This window comes from Aspergillus chevalieri, chromosome 3, assembly GCF_016861735.1.
Source record: "Aspergillus chevalieri M1 DNA, chromosome 3, nearly complete sequence".
Taxonomy (NCBI): Eukaryota; Fungi; Ascomycota; class Eurotiomycetes; order Eurotiales; family Aspergillaceae; genus Aspergillus; species Aspergillus chevalieri.
The window spans coordinates 2,218,008-2,239,163 of NC_057364.1; the positions used below are offsets into that span (position 1 = coordinate 2,218,008).

The window sequence follows — 21,156 nt, forward strand, 5'->3', positions numbered from 1 at the left end:
TCTCGTTCACCATCGCAACTCCCTCTCTCTCGCTCGTCCAAACTACTACATACGGGAGTACTATATGTCAGGATTACTATGTTTAGCGAGACTATTGATCCTTATCTCCTGAACCCTGGACCTGCACCCGCCGTCTTCCGCCGGACCAAACTTAGCGTCAGCCTCAACTGTGGCGGTGCGATCTCGCAAAGGCACCAGCCACGCGTCTATCACTCACCGCTTACCTGATCGGCAGTATCCGAGCTGATCGGTTGTCCACCTTTCATATCTTCACATCCACCTCCAATCTCCATCCACTCCATTTTCATTCCTCCATTTTCATTCCTCCATTTATCTGGCTTCCATCCCATCCGGGTGTGTTCAGCCACTCATCTCTCATCCGTCGCATCGCATCGCATCCTTCCATTCTGTCCTCTGGTTTATCACCGTCCCTCTGTCATAGTGTCTATCTACACACCTATACACTACTTACTGTCCGTGCTTCTTGCATAGCTGACTGCATATGTGACGTTCGGCGGTGTCGTGTCCTTCTCTCTGTCTCTCTGCCTCTCTCGTTTCTCATTCTCTCGCTATCTGACGACCGACGAGGATCTTACCTCACTTCTTCATTTCCTTGTGTTGCTTACTCCATCCCTTCCCCTCCTTTACCCCTCCCCCTTCCGCCTGCAGCCTATACTACTTGTGTTATTCCCTTCCCCCCGTCCAAGCATAAGCGTTTTGATTGACTCTATTCGCGTTTCGCTAACGCGCGCCTTACCCTCCTTATCCTTTTTCCCCCTCTCTTCATACACCGAGGCTTTGCGACGGCCCTCCTTGACTTATTCGTGCCGTCGTTTCTTGGCCACCCATGTATGACACTTCCCACTCCGCCCCAATGAATGGAGTCGCGGGTGATCTTGTCGATGGGTCGGGCACTATCAATCCCGCTGCCTTGAATAATGGTACGTTCTTTTTTTTTCTTCTTTATTTTAAATAATCAATGACATCGCCTTTTTTTTTTTCTTTTCTTTTTCTCGTATTTTGTCGCACGTCATGTGCTTGCGCTGTCATCACCTTTTGTTGTCACATCTGTCGCGACCGCTTTTTTGCTGCATATGACAATTATTATATGTTTCGCTTTTCCCCATGGCGCCTTTTAAACTGATAACCTCTCTTTATTAGCCTCCATCGCTCTTCACACGCCTGCAGAATCTTCAAATATAGTCCCTCGGGGGATCAAGCGCAGTCGGAGCCCGGAATTCAATGCACTTACAGATGGAGACCATGATGATGGTATGTGCACCTTGCTCACCTTTGCCGCTTATTTATCCGTCTTTCCCTTGAATCATGTGAGGTTTGCGACTCGAAATCGCTTCTGTTCGAACCATGTCTTTTCTTCTTGATAAGGAAAAAGTAGATATCGGAGTAGACTCGCGACATTGTTATTCCGTGGGCGCTGTTATTATTGTTGCCTTTTCCCGACGCGCCCATGTTAGCTGACACACACACCCGGCATAGGAACCGATGAGCACGCTCGTCGGAAACGAGGGCGTCCTCCAAAAATTCAACAACGGCCATCTACTGCTGATCAAGCTTCGTCCTCTACACCAGCCGCTTCAGGTGTCCAACTCCAAACGCCGCGCATGCAGCCACAACCGCTTCCGCCGGTGGGCGCCGCCGTGTCACCACCGCAGGCTTCGCCTTCGGAGAAGACCACTCCATCTAAGGCCACTGTGATCAAGGCACTTCCGACCGTTCGCGACCACACCACGGACCAACTCGATGAGCAGGGGGACGAATACATCCCCAAGGAGTTCGACGATGCCGGTGAGAAAAAAGTGGATGCCATGGGTTATCCCCAAGGCGGTCGGGAATACAAATGCCGAACCTTCCGCGTCGCTCCTCGCGGCAAGAAACTCTTCATGCTTGCGACCGAATGTGCGCGTGTCCTGGGATATCGCGACTCATATCTCTTGTTCAACAAAAATCGTTCGCTACATAAAATTATCGCGACGCAGGTGGAAAAGGATGACATGATCCAGCAGGACATCCTGCCATACTCGTATCGATCCCGCCAGATCGCCATTGTTTCAGCCAGGTCCATGTTCCGCCAGTTCGGCAGCCGAGTCATTGTCAACGGACGAAGAGTACGCGACGACTACTGGGAGAGCAAGGCTCGGAAACAAGGATTCACTGAGGAAGATTTGGCCGGAGAAAAGCGACCAGGTGCCGCCAGGCGTGACGCGGCTGCTGCGGCCGAGGCTGCGAACGCCAATCTATTACCAACCCTAACCCACGGCGACGTGATTTACAGCAACGCGCTCGAGGGGATGCCCCTGCCCGGTGCGCCGTCCGTCTCCCTTTCGCAGCTTCCGATCTTCAATATGACCACCACCGACGACCCTCGACTGCGCGAGTACAACAGTATGCCGCGTGCGCGCCAGGAGGTTACCGGCCATACCTACCAGGATCGTAGCCAGCCCAGTTCGGCGGCGGACATTCTGAATCAGGCGTCGCATACAGCGGATTTTAATAAAATCTTGACCTCGCAGCGTGGATTTCGCCAAAGGGGCCTGGAGGATTTTTATGCCAAGCAGCGTGAGGCAGCAGCAGAAGCAGCGCAGTCGCAGCCCGGGCAGCTCGACGTGGGCCAGCAGTCGACATCACAATCTCTACAGACCACTCAGATTGCCGCGGGAGGAATGGCGAATTCGTCCGCGCCGCAGCCTGTCATGTCTCATCAAAGTGCCATGATGGGCGGTAGTCAGTCCGGTTTCCATCCGCCATCGCACCCGCAAGCGGCGATCGCCCCATCGCCTGCAGTACGAGCCATGCCACCAGGCATGCGACCAGAGCTGATGCAGCGACCGGCTGCCCTGCCAACGCAGACGCCTCCCTATGGATATCCGTCGCAGCCGCAACAAATGTGGGGTCAGCCACCTCAACCACAGCCATCACCGTTGTCTAGCACGCCGGTCGCCGGCATGCCCCAGTACGCGCACCTCCACGCTGCACCACAACACTCGCCATCGCCTCTGCCGCACAATGTTCAGCAACCGCATCCTTCGCAATCACCTCGCAACCAACCTCGTCCGTCCGTACCCTCGATGTCGCAACCATTTCCTATTCATCACCCCCAGGCAGCGCAGCAGACACCTATGGCGGCATCCATGGGATTTCCCGGGGCTACGGCTGCCCCATATCCCGCCATGGCTCGAGCCATGTATCCCGCCACTCAAGGCGGGGGTCAACCCTTCATGACCGGAACACCGCAACCTGGACTCGCCATGAGCATGAGTGCGGGAGGTGCTGTCCCCGGCTGGCCATCAGCTGCTGGTGGGACGCTCCAATCCGGACCCCCCCAACCGGGTCAGTCCGGAAGTCCCATGGGATGGTCGGGTTACTGAGTTATCTTGATAGCCGGCGTTGGTCCAGATTGGCGTTTAGGAGGTATGGGACAGCAAGACTTGCAGGGAAAACAGCACGGTTCTGATATTGTCTGGTTTATCTCTTCGGTTCTTTTCCCTTGGACACCCTTTCATTCATACGGTCATTTATCCTTGGCCCAAGGGTTCTAGCTAATGTTAATGGTGCATACTCCTGTTTCCCTTTCCTTTTTATTTTCTTTCCTCTCTATACCCCTGTTATACCCAGTTGAGTTTTTGCCTGCTTCTTGTGATATCAGTCATTTCTTTGATATCCATGCCAGTATATAAAAGGCTGGCCAGACACGACAGTGGATTTTTGCCAGTTTGTTATTTATTCGTCCGGTTCAGCATTCTGCACTGCTGTTTGTTGGTTTTGCATTTATCGTGATGATGTCGGATGACTCGAACCAATGTCTAAATTGCATAGTTGGTTACTTCTCTACCCTATCCTTATTTTGCTAGTAGCGTTTCAATGAATTGGATTACTCGATTGAACCGAATTGGTTGTATATATGGCATTTCCGCAATTTCCGCTTAGAACAAAAAAGAAAAAGGAAAAGCGGCAAAAAAGAAACGTCCCCGGGAAGGCTCGAACTTCCAACCTCCTGATTAACAGTCAGACGCGCTAACCTATTGCGCCACGGAGACCGCTTGTGATTTATGCTTCTCCGGAAGCAATAGATATGCCTTATCTCGTACACAATCTTTAATGTATCCAATGTATCCAATTTATCCAATCGTTCTAAGCGCGAAACGCTTAGTTATCACATGGCTTTGTGACCAATGTTTTCGTGAATTCTTGCTGAATGTCGCTTCTGGTATGACTTTTATTACAGGCATAATGGGTATTTGACTGTAAGGAGATCGATTGTCCCAGCGTACTTGTACTTGCCTAGGGTAAATATATATCTGAGGTAAGTTCAACCACCTCGACCGAGCACAGCGATGAGACCATGGCTAACAAACAACTAGATCTACAACACGATTAGATACCATAATGGATCCAACCCTTGTAATACTCGATCGATATCAAGAGATATTTCGCTTCAGCGCCAGTGTTATTCTCTGCACCAAGGGAAGTAAAACCGACAATGTTCCATTCTGGGGTTGGGTGTAAAGGGCTATAAGTTTGGCATATGCTCGGTACGAGTCTTAAATTCACGGAAAACCCAGAAATCAAGACTCGTACTGAGTGTTTTTCCGGGACTCGTACTGAGGTGCTAGTAAGCTCGTGCTGAGCAATGCACCCTCCTTGCATTCCCATCATAACCTGGTTATCCAATGATTCTTGATGAGAGTCTAGACGGATTTGTAGTCGGACCGATTGGCGAAGCCGATCAGCTCCTTATAGGAAACACCGTAGCCATAGACTTCGATGGCTAAGCATTCATTCTGCAATCGCGGTGTCTATAGAGATCAATGTCACCTTCTGTGTAATTCAAATATCCTCTTCCTATATAGCCTCGTGCAGTCCGGATAATCGACTCTCCGACTTCCCCGACTCGGAAATTATCCGTTTCAAATATCTCTGAAGTGGATAACTCGGAGGAATCGGGGAGTCGATATTCCGGACTGCACGAGAGCGTTTATGGAAGAGGATATTTGAATTACACAGAAGGTGACATTGGCTATCTATCTAACACCACGATAGATGAGTGCTTGAGTGCTTAACTATCTATCACCAAATCGCAGTTGCTATATGAAGGATCTTTCGGCGTCGCCTATCGGGCCGACCATTTATCCATCCGATTCTCATCAATCTCCTGTGGATCACGTGACAGTCACGTGCACAGATCACGGGCTGGCACCGTGACACAGACTGGCTGCCACAAAGACTTTAGGCCAGCAATCATCCTTGTCAGACAACATCCTCAAGCTCTGGTATCCCGGATTGGATGATGACTCCGGGATAGGCTTTCAAGTGGAAGGAGTACTCAGAAAGTATGATAGCTTCTATTCTATGCTTCCTTGCCTATACAGCCAGAGCCTACTCGCTCTCTACAAAATCTGGGTTATTAAAAGCTTGTCTGGAACAATTCAGTTGTTACATGCAAGACGGAGTCTTGTACATTGATGCTCACATTGATGCTCCGGATGGGCGAAGACAAATTACCCTATTTCAACGAAAGGACGATGTTTTCAAAGAATTCCTAACAGCAGCAACTGAACTGGGCAGTCCAAATCTTTGCGCTGAAAAGTATTTGGAAGCGTGATGCTTTATAGTACTACTCTCACATTATTATGCATCATTGCTCCAGTCCATTATTCATGATTTCTCGTTGCGACGGCCGACTACTGGCGATGGCCAATATCTGCAAGCACTGCCAAACGGGCAATTAGGATTTAGGACAAACGGCCAAGTCCTAGCCCTCCGACAAACGAGCGTACACCATATAATAATTTCCTTTGTCAATGCTGATGATTCCTTCTCATTTCCCCCCAGACTCTAGATTCTCGCCGAGAAGGTACCTGGTCTAGATACGAATGCATTTGGTATATCTACTAGATATCGAGCCTTGATACTGGCCTAGACCTCGCCGAGACCCTCATAAATGTCCGAACTTTGGACCTCCACCCGACCTCACTAAACCTCGTGCGGATGACCGTCACAGACCCTCATCGACCCCAGTCTCATAAAATTTCCACACTTTACCTGATTTGTATGCCTGAAGATGATGACCCATCTTAATATAGTACTGTTTTTCCCTTGTTTGATCACCCGTGGATGAGCGCGAGGTCTAGGAGCCAGCAATCGGCCTCTATACCTAGAGCATACGCCATTAAGATTAAAAATGTACGTTCCCTGGAGCTGGAGCTGCGTGGCGACGCACTGCTTACGGCTGACGGCGGCCAGGTTACAAGGCTAGAGGGCTATGGCACGTTCGAACTGCGCAATTCCTCCCGGCATAACTCCAAGCCGCATACCTGTACATGAGTTGTTTAAGAGAGTAGACAAAGTCACAGCTCGTACATGCTCGTGGAGCCTGACAGAGGCAGCATTGTATTCATGCTATCGAACTGCATGTCGACCATGGACTGCCTTTCATAGGGTGCTGCAATTGAGTGTAAACTCGGTCTACTGACATAATATTATAGGAGCTGAACGCTACATGTAAGTTATTACACTATATATAACAAAATATTATTAGCCTTTTCATTTTCACATTTCTATCGCATAACAAGATTACAAACAGAACTTTTCCAATCATGTTCCTTGCCTACATAGTGTTGAACAGGGATATATACATATACATTAGCCACATGACCACATACTCATTCTATTTGCCCCCCCCCCCCCAAACAGAAGTATTCGCCTTGTGCCACATAGTCAAGAAAGATTTAGAGCACTGTGCCCTTGTTCTGCTTCTTGTCTAAGCGGTAGTTCTTCCATATGGCAATGCTCGGAAGAGCGAGCGCCAGAATCGCTGTGGCAGCAATGCAGCCGTACTTCTGGCTGTATCCCCAGGCGTAATTGACGGCGTTACGTTGGACGGAGCCCAGAGGGTATTCTTTCTGAACCAGATAACCAGCATTAGAGATCTCCATGGCTTGAGACTTCATGTCACCCGGCAGTTTCGATCGCAGCGCATCAACAAAAAGGTTGTTGTAGATGGCCGACTGGACAGCGCCTCCAGTGGCAAGACCCAGGCTTTGGCAGAGACCAATGAGTGCCAGCATCATTGGGACTCCTTGCCGGTCAGATGCAGCCATGACAGCCATCTCCTGGCCGATAACCAATGTACCACCTCCGAAAGCAATGAAGATCTGACACATGATAACATATCCGATGTCATCACCACCCTCACCACGGAACTTGATCATTAGGCCAGCCCCCAGGATCAAGAGGGGTGCTGCGAAACACAGACAAGTGTATTTGAATTCCTTGGTGAAGCGCATCCAGATCCCGATCACAACACCCCAGAAGCATGAGCCGACATTGTAGATCTGCATCATATAGCCAGCCATACCCTGGCTAAGGTTAAACACAACAGTGCAGAAGTTGAGGAAATATAAATCCCAGCAGTAGAAACTGAAATTGGTGACAGTGGTGAGAACGCAAGCACCCAACACCGTGCGCTTCTTGATAAGCTTATAATCAACAAAGTGCACGCGAGCAACGAACTTCTCCCAGGCAGCAAATAGGAAGAGCGTGAAGAAACCAACGATAAACATCGCAATGAAAGTGGCACTCTTGTACTCGGCTCGACCGTAGGATGCCAAGCTGAAGGGCAGGAGAATGAGAATCCAACCAGCCATCAGTAATAGGGCACCAATAACTAGACATGTTAGTATGGAAGCGTTCATAACTTTTATCACAAGATTAAATACACACCATCAAACTCACGAAAATAATGCACGATGGACTGCATGATAGTACGACCACTATGCACATGTTTGTAGAGGCCCAATCTCTGTCCCTTCCGCTCGTGAAACTTGAACACCGCAGCGAGAGGCAAGAAGACAGCTGGCATAATGATGCAGAAGGCGCCGTAGGCCCAGCGCCACCCACCGGTTTTGTTCACGAAGTTTTCCCCGGCCAATGGACCAGTAAATGCTGTACAAATGAATGGAGTACTTGCAAAGGCAAAGGCGAAGGCTCTGTTCCGCAGGCCAGATGTATCGGCGATGAAGACCTGCAAAATAAGATAAATGGCATCGTAGCCGACCCAGTATAATACATAGCCTGCCGCGTATGACGAGGGACCGTTGCATGATGCCAATATAATGAGACCTAGGAGGTAGACAACCAAAGAGGCGCACAGCCCTTCAGATCGACCCCAAATGTTCAGAATTTTACCAACGGGTAGCTTGAGCACACCACCAACGATGCTGGCCAGGATATTCGCCGTACTGATGGCTGGCGCGGCCATAAAACCAGCAAAGGCTGTTTGCTGGGCAATGATGCTGATAGCTGACTGAAGTGCCAGTAAGAAGAAACAAACCCAAATCCTAGACATTCATTCCATGTTATTAGGTCATGGCCGGTACGAGAAGACGGTGGACAGTCTTACCAGGCGTATGTACACCACACAACCTTTTTACTCCATACTAATGCGACAGCTTCAACCTTTTGCAAGCCCAAATGGGCGTTTTCAGTAGCATGGTCTGGCTGCGAGTTGATATCTCCTAAATCGCGTGCCTCCGGACTCTTTGTCTCCGGCTTGTTCTCTGAAACATCGAGATTATTATTCCCATTTCCTTTAGATTAGGTAAAGGGAATTCTTACCTGCAACATTGGCCTCAGTCGCGGTATTTTCGGAACCTCGAGCAAACTCCAGAATACCCATCTTTAACGCCCGATGAAATGCGTATATTCACCAAGTAGAGAAGAGGATGTCAGCTCTCAAAAGAACGAGAGCGTGGACATAGACTTTTTAAGTAGATAGATAACAAAAAAAGAAAAGAAAAGAAAAGAAAAAGACCAGCCATGGACCCCGCGCCCTTAATTAGATAAATATCTCGCAGATATCCGAACCCTGCCATCGCCAATCTCCTGTTAGCTAGCGCGCAGGAATAAATCCACAGATGGAACGTGGCATGGTGAGTGGGCCGATCAGATAAATGGCAAGCTCGGAAGGATATCTGATTCACCAAAGACCAGGCGAGCCCAGCACCTGTCTCAGGCGATGCGTACTATGATTCGTTGGGCCCAACCCTCGCCATGGAACTATAGGTTTAAGAACCAAAGTTAGCTTGATCTAACGCCGTATTACACAATACCTTCCGGCATGGTCGGCTGTATTGTCTGGACACCCGTGGGTCAACGCTTTAGAACGGCCATGCGCTGCTTCTTATCAATCTTTTCCTCTCAAGAATCCCTCCTAGAACGTAGAGCGTACAAATTAGGAAGATGAAGCCACCAGATAGACCCGAGAAAAGGAACTGCGAACAAATATTTTAAAAGAAGAGGGTGACGAAAAATAAAGAAAGAAAGAAGAAAAAATCACGGCCTTGGCAGGCAAACACCTCCGAAGCAGCAATGAGCTGATTTTTCGCATCGCCGTATTTGAAAATATGAAGTGCGAGTCTACGACCAGCGAAGTTCGTGGCAAAAAAGTGTCAGAACTGCCTATCAAATTCGGTATTCTTGTCGATAGGGATAGGCTACCTAATCTAGATATCAATTCATTGATCCGTTTCACGAGCTAATAAGTTCGTGACAGGTGGGAGAAGCCCTGGTAAGGGATTGGGTGATGTATGAATGATAATCACAATCACATTGTATCTCTACAAGCTCAACTTATGGAAAACCATCAATGTTATACACATTGATCTGTCACAGCCATCAGAAGTAGAGGAAGTTGCGCAGGAATACAATGATCAGTAGATGGAGCCAATGCTCCACTATGAACCCTGTGGAGAATCAAAGATAAATTGGTGTGAAAGTTGGATCGGCTAGGCCGGATCCTGATCAATGGTGCAGTACAGTCTCCCAACTGAGTTGAATGCACCTGCCCTTGCCCTGCCCGAAGATATGCAGTATTGTCTGGTAGAAAACAATATAGGGGCTTCCCACTCTTTTCGTTTGTTGTATCATGTCAGACCCTCCGCGGGACATGTCTCTGGGAGTTGCGCCAGATCAGTGGCTTGCTCTTCTTGGCGAGCGCGCTAAAGAAATGACCACCGAAATTAATCTTGTTGCTGATTACCGAGCAAATTAGCTAAAAAGTGCCAGGGCCTGCTTAGTGCTGTTGACCAAGGGGTATTCTCTCCACATCAAAATCTACTGAGCGCCCGTGATTACATCAACACCAACTCTATGGTCTTCCTACCTTGCGTTTCTCGAAGTCGGGATAGCTCTGGCCGGATGGGAGAATGTCGGCGAAGGCGCAGAGGAAGCCACAGTTGATCAGCTCCGACGAGGTGAGTCGTGCAATGGCAAATTGGAAGTTTTGCCAGCGAAGTTGGGTTTCGCTTCCGGGTGTTTCGACATTGGAGTAGGGATAGGAGAATTCTATCGTTGTCAATTATAATTCTTCATCTGGTGGAGCTGACATACCATATGTCTCTATTCGAAACATCTCAGCCAATGCCATCCAGTTTTCTCCAAGCGGCCATAATGCGGTGGTGTTATAGGGCTTATCGGAATTCTCAGGGGGAACATCCTCATACACATCATGCTTGGGCATATCCCGCAGCGTGTCAAGAAACCGAATAATTTTATCTTGTTCTCGTGATGCGGTGGGAAAGCAGAGAATAGCTTGGCAATCCACGGGAAGACAAGCTCGATATTGCCGCTGGGATTCGGTGCGATCGCACGGTAATGGGTGCTCCGTTCTTTTCCTCTTCGGCCGCGAGGCTTCTGGGATCAGGCCGTTTGAGGAGCTCTGCATGGCGTGTGTTGGCCTCCTCGACGATGCACAAGTCAAAGTCTGTAGCAGCTTGGGATGGTGTCATGTCACCATTGATCAAGGCCTTGAGTTTTCGTTTCCAGAAGAGGTCTTCTTCGTCATCGTCGTCGTCCTCGCTGAAAAGTTTCGGATCAAGAGGTTGGAGGCCGGCGTCTTGTGAAGCCATTTTATTCGATTGTATGGCGGTTTCTCTTTAGTATAGCTCACGGGGTGATCACTTGGGAAGGACCAAGAACAAAACTTGTGTATCTTGAGAGCAGCCTGAAATGATCATAAATAAACACCGCTATCCCGCATAGTTTGACATCAAGATGCATTTGGCCCCAGGGACTGGATGATCAGCCCAGTCAACAATTTTATGTGAGACCAAAATCCTGTCGAGGATTGGTTGGATGGGATTGATCAAGAGTCTACGGCGATCAATAGGGCTATGTCAGACACCTGTGGCCGATGCCTATTTTCATACGTCAGACTTAAATCTCATCTGGGATTCCTGTCTACAGATGGAATAATCAGAGCTTCAGAAATACTATCCCAGTAACCAAATTTATCATGTATTGTTTTTTTGCGTCAGATCCAACATCTGCCAGCTTAAGCCCTGAAGCGAACTCGCTTTCGTAAACTTGAATCCTTCTTTACTAATTCCACCATACGATGGCAAGGGAAATGTACCTCATCAACAGCTATAAAGGAGTCATGGTTCTCCGTCAGTTGCATCCTCCATTCATCAAGACAATCCAGTTCAGAATCAGACTTCATCTTCCCAAACAACCACCATGCACTTCTCCAAGACTTTCCTTCTCTCAACCTCGTGGCAGCCCCCGTGTTACAGACCTTGTCACATCAGTTTCACGTGACTATGCGGGGGAATCAAGGCAGAATCATTGGATAATGAGCTACAATGAGAATGCAGGAAGGAACCAGGATGCTGCCCACAAGAACAGGATCAAGTTGATATTGACAGCTAATCTCACGTGACCGTATATCGTTGAGTATACCACGAAGACGGTATGATAATCGGTATGAGCGACCACCACATATACCACCAAGATGGTATGATGAGCGGCATACAGATGAGGATACATAAGGACGTCCATTCATGTACTTAGCTTAGTTCTTCGCGATTAGTACAAGTCATTCAGCATTGGTTACCTTCCTAGTTTCTGACTTGTCTGCACTTAACCAACAACCCAGTGTACGTACTCGGTTAGCCTTGTTTCTCTATTCGTTACCTTTTCTCGATTCTACTTGTTGATTATCTTACGGAGCCTGGAGGGGGCGATATACCCATAACGCATTATTGAACCGGACCCGGAGGAGCATTGGGCATACGATTGCTTTGAAGACACTTAGGGTAAGTATCCTGTCTCGGTATACAACTAACTAGAACCCTAGGTACAATACGAGAGAAACCAGGTTGTGACAGATCGCTCCTGTTTTTTCTTGGGTTATGTATACAGTGCTGACTCACCATGTGCATGATACCCGACCTCCTTTGCTGTGACAAAGGAGATATTTTTTGCTTTTTTTTTTGGAAAGTTTCCTTTTTACGATATCTTTACTAGAGAAGCGAGTATATCTGATCCAAAATACAAGGAGCTAACATGAATGGACATCCTGACAATCAGATCAGCGAGCCTGTAATGAAGGAGAGGAACTAATCTCTGAGCCTGTTGACCTTCAACCACATCCACCAGGAACCCCAGACCGCGATAGAGAGTCTAATTCCCATTGTAGCACACCACTTAATGACAACATTCAACCTCAGCCAATCAGGATCAGGAACCTTTCCACCCCTTTATATTGAACTCCCCAGTTCAAGCCAGGAAGGTATAGAACAAGATGTCCCCTTGGCAGCTGGGTTTGAAGATCATATTCATAAGGCACCCCTGAAAGCAAAGGCGGCGATTTTGCAGCATCACAAAGTAGCAGAAATACTCCAGATGTGATACAAGTCAAGAAATACAAGCTTAATCATACTTTTTGCTTGAGTCACGCAGTTACTACAAGTTTGGTTTGGACTCAGAATCTGCTTTGCATTCTACAATACTTGATCTGCAGAGGGAGTACTACTTCCTGACAATCAATGACCACAGGGTTGTGGCCCCTGACTTGGAAAAAAATTCACGAGGTCGCTCTTCAGGAGTGTCTAATTCTGGTCGGAAAGCGCAACGGCCCAAATAAAGCGATTGAAAACCAGAGTGGGCAGATTTCCTTTGATGAGTTAGGTGAATACGCCGCTAATTTCGACATCCGTACTGGAAAAAGGAAAGCTGGTGAAGATCTGAGCAGAAATGCAAAGCGTCAAGTCAACCAAACATGAGAGTGCGCAACATATTGTGGAGATAATTCCAATACATTTCGTGAATGGGGTGTTGATACTGTGGATAGAAGGGAAAAAAGTGCAGAAGCATTTTCGGAATTCAGGCTTGACCATTGTAAAGGTGTAATTCTTGTGAAGAGCGTTTTACTTTTAGGGGAGAAACATTCTCTGCGAGAACTTGATATTTCCTTAGAAACGCCCCATCTCTTTCAATTTCCTTCTCAATTAATTATCTTAATATATGAATCGAAGCAGGCGCCTCAGGACTACATTGCCATTTCCCGTCTGGCCAAGATTATTGCGAAAGATTTTGCGGGTTGTTTTGGTATAATCCCGCACCTCCAGGTTATGGAAGAGCTGTATCTCACCATCATTTCTCCTACTGCGAGCCCAACTAATCAGGTCAACAATATTTACGTGTATTGCTCGCATGGCCTGTAAGTCCATGTCAATATGATGTCGTTTTATAAAAAAAAATAAAAAAAACTCGGCATAGTACACTACCTTCTCGCATTCATGACAACTTTTGGTTAAAGGTTCAATCCTCGCAGCCCGACAAAGTGAATGCCAAGCAGCAATGCCGTCCTCTGCCCCAAACCAGAGCGTGGACTCTTGAGTAAGCGCTTCCTGGTAGTACTGGTACCAAGCACGGGCGGAGTCCCCATCGCCTCTACATCAACCATAGAATCTCTGTAAAGACGAATACGATTCATTCGGTGGTAAATTAGGATCAAATGTAAAGCCGTCAAATGATTTGATAAAATCTGTTTAGTGGCGTTTTGGGCAGCTGAGAATGTGCGGGCGAGTCCCGTAGATGCTGGTCGAGGGCTATACGGAGAGGACTAGCTTGACGGAAGAGGCATATTGCCTAACGAACGTATGTGCGCATACACAGCGGATTGAGTGCTTGACTAGCTAAATGTGCGTACACGCTGACCTGTATAAGAATCTCCTGGCCCACTACTCAGGTCGACTATTCATCCAATAGATGCTCGTCAAAGATGAATAACGTCAAAACTGTCCCTAGAAAGACGCAAAAAAAAAGCAGAAAAAACATACAACAGCCGGGATTCGCTGGTGGTCACCCACCCAACTACTAACCGGCCGGCGTGTGGCTTAAGTACGGCTGAGCGGACGGGAAGCCCTGTTCTCCACACCCTATGGTCGTATGTACCAGTCTTTTGGTTGAGGCAAAATATATATGAAATACATATGAACAATCATTTACATCGTAAAGGTGAGAAGGAAAAGAGCCCAGCTTCATTGTTAGGACGGAATGCGGCTGATAGACTCAGCTCATCTAGACGTACATCTTCCCGTCATTGTACAGTGTATATAAAGCTCCCACACTGGCCTTACATTCAGGAGGCCAGCGGTTGGTTCTGAGGACGTGAGCCCATAGCCTTTCTTTAGGGCGGAATTACAGATTCATTTCCTTATGCCCACGTGTTTCCTTTCCCGTTATCAAACCTTCTAAAAAACCGTGGCGGCCCTGGCAACCACGTAACAATTTCCCAGTCAAAGCGGGCGGACTCGGCAGCAACGACAGTGTCGAACATGGGGCATTCCATTTCATAAATGCCGTCCATAGCTTTTCTCCGACCACAATGTGACAATGTCCATATAATCAACGTAGGTTCCATTAACACCGGGAAATTCAGTCCGACATGCACGCTTAAAGTGCGGCTAACCATCCTTTCCATACCTAGCCACCAGCCCATCATTCCAATCTCCAGCTGGAAGTACCAATTGCTATTAGCTCAGGAAACGAAGAAACATAAATCAATTGTACAATGTATCATAAAAAAATCCACATAAGCATCTACAACACTGATACAAATTAATTTGCGATCCAAAAAGGTACCAGCTGCAATACCAAAAGGTGTCGCAAGAATGTGCTTTTTCTTTAAAGTTAACGGATTCCCTGTATCTATATAATGGAGGTCGGTACCCTGTACAAAGATCCAAAAGAAACAACCGAAACGACAGCATCCAACGTCTAATAACAATGCATCAGAAAAATTTTTACTCTGTACGTCAGCGCTTTACCAGATATTATAAGGCTAGGTGCCCTTACGACGGTGAATATCCCCAAGGTTCACAAATAAACTATTCGGCTAATATCAAGGCACGAGATACATCAGTCCTCATTCAAATGCAAACCGGAAATATTGCGCTGGCTAGTTATCTTGGTACCTTTAGAGCTATGGAATCGACCGAATGCTCGTGCGGACGTGGCCTTCAAGATACACGCCATGTCCTCCTCCACTGTACAAACCAGGCAGGCCCCCGAATGCGCCATCTTATACAGGGGTCAAGGCCAGAGCTGGATTACCGGGCCTACCTAACGCGGCCAGACTTGGTGCCGAAAGCAGTGCGATTCATGCTTGAGACAGGCCTTCTAGGCCAGTTTCAGACTCTACCAACCACATACCGAGTCACAACAACGGACTTGAGGCAACCGGCAGCATAGCGCGGCCAAGGGTATGCGCTTGCAGAAGTAGGGACAGAAACGAGATAGTATCCAACAAGCCCATGGATCTTCGTGGCCATGGGAACAGCAGTACGAAAACCAGCAGCACGGGATATACAACATGCGGAATAACATATCAGGATGTTTGTAGAAAGGCGACGATGTACATAGATTACCACTACGGCGGCTTACCCGGCCGCCCCGTAGGACCTGGCGCCACTCGGCCTATAGGGCTGACAGATGCGTGTATGAATAATAATAAAATAATAATAATAATAATAAGGCACGAGAGCAGAAGACAAATGTTCAATGTTTGTCAAGTAAAAATAACATCCGAAAATCTGAAATCCTCCATCCCATCAACTATCCTGAAAAAATTTCTTTTCTCTATGACTATAAAAGTGGTTGCGTAAATGTTGCTACTTGGAAAGGGGCAGGGATATACCTTTGCCATGATGTGAGTCTCTTACCAAGTCTTCTATGGTCCTAAAACTTCTGACTACCCCTAGAAACCAAATCCTCTTATCATCGATTCACTAGAAATAGGAAGACTTGCCCATGAAGGAAACCATGAATGTTGGATGTCACATTTCCAAGCCGAGGCTCTAACGGTCCAGAATATCAGTGTTGTTGTCAAGGCCGAGCTAAGAGAGCAAGATGGCTTTTCATTTATATATATATACATTGAAATGCAGAGCTAAAGCAGCGCAACATACGGACTTACTTTAGTGGTTGCTTGAAGCCACATATGGAATGGTTTCAGATATCGCATGCAGAAGCAGTTACAGTCATTCAAAAGTGGTCATATTGGATGCGATCAACTTCCTCAGCCGAGCCAAGTGAAGACCTCAGATCAATGGACTCGTCCAAGGAAGAGGGAAAGAGCGAAGGATATCAGTCAATTTATGAAAGATCTATCATGTTTGCAGACTGGTTAGAAGAAATCACACGGCTTGAAACCAGGAGGACAGTTTCACGGTGCCAGCCTGCCTGAAATGAGCTCAAGGAACCGGGGAAGTTGATTATTTAAGGTTGTACGAGACCAGCATGATGGATTACTTTTTTCAGACGAATAGAACTATATATGCTCGCCTATATACACATACGCAAGTGGATGAGTGCTTGCTAACTATATGGGGAGAATTTTCGATATAACGGAAAAAGGGTAATATTGACTATCTAATACCGTAATCGAATCAATGTTTATTATCTCGTACTAGATGGCCACGGTAGCTATACAAAAGGATCTCTCGGTCCCGCTAATCGGGCCGACTACGTATTATCCACCCGATTCTCATCAATATCTCTCCGCCTGGTGTCGATCCTGTTGCAACTCTTCGAGCTGCATCTTGTCAATGCACCCGTAGATAGCCTGACCTGTAGCTTATTCTGTTGGTCGATTCCTAACATATATCCTGTTCGCCCCGTATACCTGCACCCTGATATCGCGAAAGTGGGAGAGGGGGGGGGGGGGGGGTTGGGGTTTGTTGGTTCAGCTTGATTTGTGAGGCACGTTTTGCAGGGCAAAATTGGCCCACTTTGCTCAATCACAGTCTCGGCTCCTTGTTTCAGGCCCTCCATAGCCTCCCTGCACTCAGAGAGAAGATGGAGATCCAGGCCATTCTTGGGCCAGATTGCCAGGCCAGAGGGCACCTGTTGGATCTCTTTCACAGCTGAAGAACAGGTCCTGTCCAAATGCTTCCTCAACATGTTCATGGTGGCGTGTGGGCTAGCTTGACTAACTAGGTGGTCTTTGGGGAGACGGAGAAAGATGCGGAGAGCTTTCTCTGGCCGTGGTTTCTCGAGTGGTTTGGGGTGTGCCTTGGGGGCATAGGAAAAGATCCTGCTTCCTCTGCATAACATCATCAGTTTCAAGACAGGAGAAGTAATTTCTGTTTGAGATTTTCTTTCTGTCACTGAGAGACCAGTGGTATTTGTTCATTGCTGAGGATCATCACGAGGCCCATCATAAAATCAAAAGATGAGCTTGATTTTTATTATCTCCAACAGCTTGATGTCTTTATCATACAAATTCTTGCAGGGATCATTATGCGTAAGTAATACAAATGCATTCTTCAAAGTGATGTTTCCTGGTTGTAACATCTCCATAACTTCACATGTGTGAAGGTGGGTATTTCTATGCACGGCCCTCAAACAATCGAGAAAGTACAGGGTTCCGAGTTGATGATTCATTTGGAAGGGAGGGGCGAGAACATTTAGCATTCAATTCGATTTTCCTTCAATTCATTTGGCAGGTGGCTTGCCTGAGTAGTTTGGGTGCGCCTCTTTTGAACGTCACTATACTTAGGTCTTGCGGGTTTCGAGTTCATGCTGCACTCTCGAATCGTGGGAAACAATGCAAGTTTAGTTACAGATAATAGCTGTGAGACATTCGTACTACCATCACTAGCAAGGCCGCCAGTCGCATCATAGTCGCATAGCACTCGGTCAATCTTCTCACCCCTGCCGGTCGCGTGGAGTATGTTCGCAACGGCGCAGTGAACTTGGAGTAAAATAGGTGAAGGCAATGGAAAGCGTCCATCATGGGCTGTCATGGTGACAATTCCACTCTCCGGTAGAAAAACTCGAAGACCTTTTGCAAACCGACGGAAAGTCTTGACACGATATTGGTGTACGGTGTCGGTCTGTTCAAGTGCAAGACTAAATCGTCCGAATTGCTTGTGGAGAGGTTGGGAAAGCATCAACACATTTTCCATAGAGTTAATGTTCTGATAATAGAAGTTCAACCGGGAACGAATGCTTGGGAAATAACGAAAAATGTTCATCCAAACAGCTATTATTTGCCGTCTCTCATCGTCGTTATCAAATTTTGCTAAAGCAAAAGGCATAATATGTGCAGTTTCTAGGTCGGCTGTCACTTCGTCGGGATATAACTCCTCTGATTGGACATCATAATGACCCGATACAACGCATTTACTGCCATCTCTACGAAGAGTATCCTCTCGTAGCTGTTGTTGGGGCCCACGCGTCATTGACTCATCCGTCATGCTGGCAAGATGTTCTATTGAGTCTTCAATGCCTAGCCGCGGCGAAGGAGTAATCTCCGCCGTCTTGGCACCAGCAACCTTCATCGGTGTGAGAAGGCCTGTAACAACACTCTGGGCAAGTTGGCGCAACTTGTAGTGTGTGCCAGCCTGAATGATATCCTCGGCAAGGTGAAATCTACCATCTGATGGAAGGTACTTGAACGTCTCCCGAAGGAGCTTCACAGTGTCGTCGTTCGCATCCAAGGGCACGTAGCTGTTCAGTGTGGCGCGTACATCCCCCGGCATCTCCACGAAAAGGGTGACATCTGTTGTCGCCTCACTTAGATCGGAGTAGCTTGTAGCCTGATTGGACTGCATGCTTCGGTTATCAGCCATCTTTTGACAGCGAATCGAGTAGATATTTATCGGAGATGGAGAAGGTGTGGAGAGATCTGCGGCGCTGGAGCGGGTCCAGTTGCAGCTCGGCGTAGATGAAAAGAATGTCTTTCAGAGAGAAAATAACTCCAGTTGCTTAAATTATTGATGGTTTGATGGGCCTAACTCTAGGTAGGTTAGTAATAGCATAGTATCCTTGGTGAGAGTGTGTGGTGGTCGTTCAAGGCAACGTGTGGCTGCTTTCGGGTAAACTAGCTCCCGCCCCGACTCTCTTTGTGTATTGAAGCGGTTGGCTCAGGTTCGGGGAATCGGGAGCCGATAATCCGACTGCACGAGGCTATATGGCAAAGAGTATTAACCCAATTAGAGGAGTATAATATTGAAATCTATGGACACCTTCGATAGTAGAATGAGCGCTTAATCTACAACATGTATGCGTGTGTGTGTGTGTGTGTGTGTGTGTGTGTGTGTGTGTGTGTATCTATTTAACGTCGAGGGTCGGGTCTTTCCACGCATCCTTGGAGCTTCACACCTCGGAGCGGGAGAACCCTGGTCCCGGTGCGGGACATACGACGGGCAGATCGGGACTGCCTGTCACCTAGCTAAACTACCATCTATCATCTAAATACAGGTAGCTCCCCGCGCGGGGAGCTGCTTGGGTTTTCACAGCTGTTAAGAGCGAACTGAGTGTCTTCAGGTTTTCTTGATACGAAAACTGAGGCAAGGAGAAGTAGGAGAAAAGAGGGGGGAGAGATGGGAAGAGGAGGGGGAGGGGGGCAGACGAAAAGGAGAAACAGAGAGAAGGAAACCAGAGGTAAGCCTAGAGGTTCCCATGTTTGATGCATTTAGCATCCTAATGGCGTCTACAGGTGGCAGTATAGAATTGTGATCTACCCAGCCAATCTGCATATGCAGTGAACCCGGCCTTTTTGGTGAGGATGTCCACTACTGGTTGTTGGCCCCATGGATGTGCTGCTGCTTTGCGACCGTCACGGCAGAAATAGAAGTGGGAGGGCTCCTTTCTGCGGCCACATGAGCATGTCAACAGGGCATTGTCATGTTTGAAGCGCTCATGGTACTCAGCAAAATCGCCATGGCCGCTCCTGGCGGCAAGGAGGTGACCCAGAGCTGCTCGGGGGAGCTGGAGCTCTGGTGGCCGTTTCCCTATGGCTATGCCAAGGGCCTTATATCGTTCTGGGGCCTTTTCTGCCCAGAATTGTGCAAAGCCTCGCCAGTGCACTCTCTGGGCTGCCCGCTTGGCGGCTGCTATTGAGGCGGGTGGAGGGGGGAGCTCCAGGGAGGCATGGCAACCCATCTTAGCCTCCTTATCTGCTTCTTCATTGCCTTCAATGCCTGTGTGTCCAGGAACCCATTTCACCTGTACTGTGCGTGACTGTATGCTGTGGGCTCTAGGGTGTTGTGGCCATGTCTGGGCGGCTTCTTGAAAGTTCATGAAGGTTGATTGGCTTGAACCATTGGGTTGGCCTTGGAGTTGCTGTACTGCTTCCAGGTTGTCCAGGCAGATATAGATGTTTGTGGAGTGTTGGGCATTGGGGTCCTTTAGGGCTGCCTGTAGGCCTAGCAGGGCGCCTCTGGCCTCTGCATCAAAGACCTCATGGTTGGGGATTTTTCTGTGCCCGCTGAAGATCTTGGTTTTACAGGCTCCCCAGTAGCCCACCCAGCCGGCTCCTGCAGCATTGCTGTCTTTTCCTTTTGATCCATCTGTATAGACGACCATCGATCGTGGTGGAATAGAAGTTAGCCACCTCTGGAAATCTTCCTTGGCCTGTGCTCTATCAACAGCGGTTGGCTGCTCTTTGGGGATTCTATTTGTGTCCCAGGGGCTTATCAGCAGCGGGTCTATTTGTTCAATGGCGTGGAAATTTGATGGGTCTAAAGCCCGGAGCAGGCGGGTGTTGATGTGGAGGCTTCTCTGGCATGTGGCCCGGCGGTGGAGAGGATGTCGAGTGTCTAATTTGTGTACTCTGATTGCCAGTCCACGACGTCTTTGGTTGAGGAGAAGTTCCATTGGTGGAATGGCTGCTTCCCGGTGCAGTACGGCTGTCTGTGTGGTCTTATAGACTGGGAGGACTTTTAACAGTGTGCTGCGGAGCACCCGGTCTAGACAGGCTAGTTGGATGGATACCCTATTGGAGATGGGCTTTTGTCTGCCTGAGCTGTTCTGTGCTGGTCTGTTCATCCCTGGCCACCATGCCTC

General features: G+C 48.0%; 5 protein-coding genes and 1 non-coding gene across 6 annotated transcripts; 1 reads left to right on the plus strand and 5 right to left on the minus strand.

The window, feature by feature from the left end:
• Positions 1–847: 847 nt before the first annotated feature.
• Positions 848–3,386, plus strand: ACHE_30791S (putative nuclear localization protein; the record flags this gene model as incomplete). The annotated part of the gene is made up of 3 exons (XM_043277448.1): positions 848–941; positions 1,162–1,272; positions 1,498–3,386. The coding sequence occupies 3 exons, from the start codon at positions 848–850 to the stop codon at positions 3,384–3,386; spliced, it is 2,094 nt and encodes a 697-aa protein (XP_043135326.1).
• Positions 3,387–3,981: 595 nt separating this feature from the next.
• Positions 3,982–4,055, minus strand: ACHE_t30014A. The gene has a single exon. It is a non-coding gene; the product is annotated as a tRNA-Asn (tRNA).
• A 2,691-nt stretch (positions 4,056–6,746) lies between these two features.
• Positions 6,747–8,695, minus strand: SIT2_2 (siderochrome iron transporter 2; the record flags this gene model as incomplete). The annotated part of the gene is made up of 4 exons (XM_043277449.1): positions 6,747–7,684; positions 7,741–8,357; positions 8,420–8,576; positions 8,635–8,695. 4 exons carry the CDS (start codon positions 8,693–8,695, stop codon positions 6,747–6,749), a joined length of 1,773 nt encoding a protein of 590 aa, XP_043135327.1.
• Positions 8,696–10,165: 1,470 nt separating this feature from the next.
• Positions 10,166–10,537, minus strand: ACHE_30793A (uncharacterized protein; the record flags this gene model as incomplete). The annotated part of the gene is made up of 2 exons (XM_043277450.1): positions 10,166–10,362; positions 10,408–10,537. The coding sequence occupies 2 exons, from the start codon at positions 10,535–10,537 to the stop codon at positions 10,166–10,168; spliced, it is 327 nt and encodes a 108-aa protein (XP_043135328.1).
• A 31-nt stretch (positions 10,538–10,568) lies between these two features.
• ACHE_30794A (uncharacterized protein) lies at positions 10,569–10,925 on the minus strand (the record flags this gene model as incomplete). Its single annotated transcript, XM_043277451.1, has 1 exon — positions 10,569–10,925. The coding sequence occupies one exon, from the start codon at positions 10,923–10,925 to the stop codon at positions 10,569–10,571; it is 357 nt and encodes a 118-aa protein (XP_043135329.1).
• A 6,846-nt stretch (positions 10,926–17,771) lies between these two features.
• On the minus strand, positions 17,772–18,938 carry ACHE_30795A (HNH endonuclease signature motif containing protein; the record flags this gene model as incomplete). The annotated part of the gene is made up of 1 exon (XM_043277452.1): positions 17,772–18,938. One exon carries the CDS (start codon positions 18,936–18,938, stop codon positions 17,772–17,774), a length of 1,167 nt encoding a protein of 388 aa, XP_043135330.1.
• Positions 18,939–21,156: the final 2,218 nt, after the last annotated feature.